The sequence below is a fragment of the Dromaius novaehollandiae genome, unplaced genomic scaffold (genome assembly GCF_036370855.1).
Source record: "Dromaius novaehollandiae isolate bDroNov1 unplaced genomic scaffold, bDroNov1.hap1 HAP1_SCAFFOLD_27, whole genome shotgun sequence".
Classification (NCBI taxonomy): Eukaryota; Metazoa; Chordata; class Aves; order Casuariiformes; family Dromaiidae; genus Dromaius; species Dromaius novaehollandiae.
Genome location: NW_026991415.1, coordinates 3,673,296 through 3,677,946, shown reverse-complemented (window position 1 = coordinate 3,677,946; position 4,651 = coordinate 3,673,296). Strand labels below are relative to the sequence as shown.

Genomic DNA, 4,651 nt, shown 5'->3' with positions numbered 1-4,651 from the left:
TCTCTGTGTGTGAGATATTTTATATGATACATAATTAAAATTGCTATCTCGAGAAACATCATGACTGGGGGAAAAGTCCAACCTTTGCACTGCCAATGGCTTCCTTCAAGGCCAGTTTCACAGTCTTGTTTCTGAGACTGTAGATGAAGGGATTTAAGAATGGGTACAGGACAGTGTTCAGCAAAGCTACAGTTCTGTTGGTCTCCAAGGAAACATCTTCTGAGGGTTGTGCGTAGAGAACAATGCAGCTTCCATACGCGATGGCTAAGGTGATGAGATGGGAAGAACATGTAGCAAAAGCTTTCTTCCTCCCAGATGCTGATGGCATGTGCAGAATACAATGGAAGACACACATGTAGGACACCAGGACTAAACATAAGGAACCCAGCACTACAAATGATATGAAAAGAGAGTCCGCTTTCCAAAGCAGGCTGGTGTCAGAGCAGGACAGTTTGAACAAGGGAGCGTTGTCACAAAAAAAATGGTGGATCTTGTTTGGGCCACAGAACGTCAGCTTTGAGAGCAGGACCAGGCGGGAACTCGAGAGTGTGAAGCCTATGACCCAAGCAGCAACAAGGAGCTGGGTGCAGAGCTGCCACTTCATGACAGCAGCATAATGCAAAGGTTGGCAGATGGCAACGTAGCGGTCAAAGGACATGACAACAAGGAGACCCATCTCTGTACCACCCAGGGCAAAATAGAAATAGGACTGGGCAAAGCAGCTGCTTAAAGAGATTGTTCTCCTGCCAGAGCTCAGAATCACCAACAATTTGATAGTTGTGGAGGATGTAAACCAGATTTCCAGGAATGCCAGATTGCTGATGAAAAAGTACATGGGGGTTTGCAGGTGGTGATCCACACACACGAGGAAAATGATCGCTGTGCTCCCTATCACAGTTGTCAGGTATATGAGCAGAAGGAGCAGGGAGAGAAACAGCTATAGTCGTTGATCAAGCCCTGAGAAACCCTCTAGGATGAACTCAGCAACTACAGTTCCATTTCCTGGTCCCATGCCCAATTTCAGTACATCCTGCTGAGAGAGGAGCAGGAAGAAACAAGTGTGAGAATTTCACAGTCTGCACAGGAGGCTGTATCCTTCCTTCTTTGCTCCCTTGCTTGCTTCCTATGTAACACAGACAGAATATTCCTCTCAACCATTCATTGCACCCTGATTTCTCTGTTTCACATTTACAGTCCTCAGAGATTTTACTGTCTTCTTTCTACCTTTTCCAAACTCTCACAAAGGATTCTTTCCCAAGAGCACAATATTTTAAAGAGATTGTGAACTATTTCATGCCATGCCTTGGAAATTCCCAGTTCACTCCGACTTATTGCAAACATCCATCACATCTGTGTTTCAAAAGCCAAACTAATGTCCCAGCAAAAATTACTGTTTATCTGTTATCTGCAGATGCCAGACCATCCCTTTATATATGCATTTTGAAAGGTATTCCTTCTACTTTCCAGTACTTGCCTTTTTTGATTCAGAACATCTGGGAGGCTGTTGATTTCGAAACAAGTCAATATCAAGTATCTCTTTTGTAGTTCCCTGCTTCCTTCCACATCTTCTTTCTCCGGAAAAGGGGAGGAAATAGGGAACAAGCATAGCTTGCCTACTTTAATACTCTAAATAGTGAAATTCGTGACAGTTCCCTTCAGTCACTGGAAGTGGCTTTCCCTTTAGGGGAGGGGGGAATCATCTCATGCGAAAAACCTAAAGGCTGTCCTTCTGGTTATTTGAAACAGGAAGCATCTGGAACAAAGAAAACATGAAGCAGGGTTATATTTTAGGTGTCTAAAAGTTGGGCGCTTCAGTTTGAGCAATTTAGCATACTCCCATATGGTCAGGGCAGAGAGAGAAGAGTGTCTGGAAGACACTGGTAACACTTCTTTCACATGCTGGTTATAGTCTGGGAGGACCCAACCTCTAGAGCTCTCTGTTCATCTCCATTGACTATATAGGGAGCCAAGGGAAAATGAGTACAGGCTCCAGCTGCTCACACACACCTCCAGTGAAGTAGATGAAACTCCCTATTTCAATCTCAAATCTCCTAATTTATTTAGTAGCTAATTTCCTTTTCAGACAAATGGACACGTCTAACAGAAGGAAGCCCAAGGAAAACACAGGCAATAAATACTGACATTTTTCCCTCCACCTTTGCATTTGGTTTTAGACATGTAAAGGAAAGGAGCAGATGACTCCATAAATAGGATGCCTCAAAAATGCAAGGGGAGAGGAGGAGATGATGGGTTTTAAGCAGTGAAACAGAGGTTCTCCACAAACTGTGTTGTCCCCCCCAGGCCCCATCTCAGAGCATAGCACGTGGCTCTTATACAGGGAGTAAAATGGGAAGCCCAGTAGTGGGCAATACTCCATGTTTGCACTGGCATTTTAACTTGGGGCTCAGGTTAGTCCTAGATCCCAAATGCTCTGTCTTGTTCTCTGCCTCTAGTCTGGCATAGGGGGATCTCTGCACTGGGTCCATCTGGAAGATTTGCTGAAATTAAACCGCTGGCTGTAATTGTTTGAGCAAAAGCTCAAGCCCAGTCACCTACAGCAATATCGCTGTAGTCTCTCTTGTGTTATGATTTGATGGTAATTTTGAATGATGGTTACAGAGAAATTGAGGCAGCTTTGCAATAAAGACCTACCTATGTCACCTCTGTTTATTAAGGAAAGAGCAATGGCAAAGATTGGTGGCACCAAACTGTGACAGCTGTTTCACAAAGGTTGTCATCTTCTACTCCTCAGCCGTCAATGGAAAGAGGCAGACTGCAATGGTCTGAATCACCTTTTAGGGATGCCTTCCTCTCCTCTTTGATTACACACTCCTCTCCTGATTAGACACTTCCTCTCCTGTTTGATTAGCTGGAATGGGATATATTCCATCTCTAGAAAGGTTATTGCCAAAACAGACCAAAGTAGGCCTGTATTTTTGGACAAGGTATATTTTTGGACAAGAACAGATGAATGGCCCTTTAGGCACTACTGCTTGTACCCTGTAGGTGGGCACCTGCAGGCTCCATTCAGTTGCTGACACACTGAGACCTCCAGTTATCTAAGACTTCAGCTTTGTGGGGATGTCTGAGACATCTCAAATGGTACTGGATGCCTAATTATGAGCAACTAAATCAAGCACCTTAAGTCAGGCATGATGAATCTCAGTTGAAAAGACAGATGTCTAAGGCTGAACTGGTCACTCCAGGACCCTTCTATAGTTGTGGAGGGCTAGGCAGCCTCAAAAAATGGTACTAGATGACTAACTCAGAAGGTGAAGATGTCCAAGTTAGGTGTGATGAACTCGACCCTGAATACCTATGTGTAGGGACTTAACTTCTCTTTAAAATCAGGATGTCCAAAACTTACTAGATGTCACCTGAGAAAATTACATTACTCTGTTGTTCTTTCCCATGACAGAGAATGCACAGAGATGGAGAATGTGACATCTGTGACAGAGTTCATCCTAGTGGGATTTCCTAACATCCATGAGGTGGAGATCCTCTTCTTCATTGTGTTCCTGCTTATTTATTTAGCGGCTGTCTTGGAAAACGCTCTTATCATTGTCCTGCTATACACTGATTGCCACTGTATTACTTCCTCAGTACCCTGTCTTTCACTGAGATCTCCATGACTTCCTCTGTGGTTCCTAAAATGCTGGCAAACTTCCTGTCAGACAAGAAGGTCATTTCCTTTGCTGGCTGCTTTAGCCAGCTCTACTTCTATTTCCTCCTGGGCACAACTGGCTTCATCTTCTTTGCTGTTATGTCCCATGACCAGTATGTGGCAATATGTCACCCACTGAGGTATCCCAGCATCATGACAAGCAAGGTATGCAGTCAACTTGTTTGGGGCTCCTGGGTGGGTGGCTTTGTCATGATTCTGTCGTCTCTGGTTCTGAAAGCCCCGTTGCCGTACTGTGGTCCCAATGTAATCGATTACTACTTCTGTGACAGTGTGCCTTTATTACACCTTGCTTGTGCTGACATCCAGCTTATTGAGCTGACTGATTTTGTGGTGTCCTGGTCTTGCTCCTTGGCTTTTCGGCATCGACTGTGGTCTCCTATGCCTACATTATTTCTACCATATTCTGGATCCCATCAACTCAGGGCAGGCAGGAGGCATTTGCGACTTGTGCTTCTCATTTCACTGTTGTTTCCTTAGGTTTTGGCATCTTTGTCTATGCCAGGCCTTCCCAGGTGACCTCTCTGCATGTCTACAAAATACTCTCTGTGTTCTCCAGTATTGTGACACCTCTTTTAAACCCATTCATATTCAGCCTAAGGAATGAACAAATGAAAGAGGCCTTGAAAAATGCTTTGCACAAGGGCCTGGTGATGCCTAAGAGGGCAGGAAACCCACGAGCTTCATGATGACTGTTACTCAGTCAATCCTTGAAAAATGTGAGCAGGATCTTTGCGTTCACGTGGATAAACTAGCCAGATTAGATTAGCCTCCTTGGATGAGATTCAGTGGTGCTTAGAATATGCTTCAGGTAAGCAGCCAGGTGGTATCTACATGAGGATGACGGGAATCATTCTCTCAGCTCCATTGTCTGTATCGATAAGGAACTAAATTCCAGTCACAGTCACATGGGGGCTAGTGCCATTTCAGGTGCCACAGCATATCCTAGTTGACCTCCACCTGCCTTTC

The 4,651-nt window shown here is 44.5% G+C and overlaps 1 protein-coding gene across 1 annotated transcript; it reads right to left on the bottom strand.

The window, feature by feature from the left end:
• Positions 1-253: 253 nt before the first annotated feature.
• Positions 254-841, bottom strand: LOC135326414 (olfactory receptor 6E1-like; the record flags this gene model as incomplete). The annotated part of the gene is made up of 1 exon (XM_064504302.1): positions 254-841. A coding segment is annotated over one exon (588 nt), but the record flags the coding sequence as incomplete, so codon positions are not given.
• Positions 842-4,651: the final 3,810 nt, after the last annotated feature.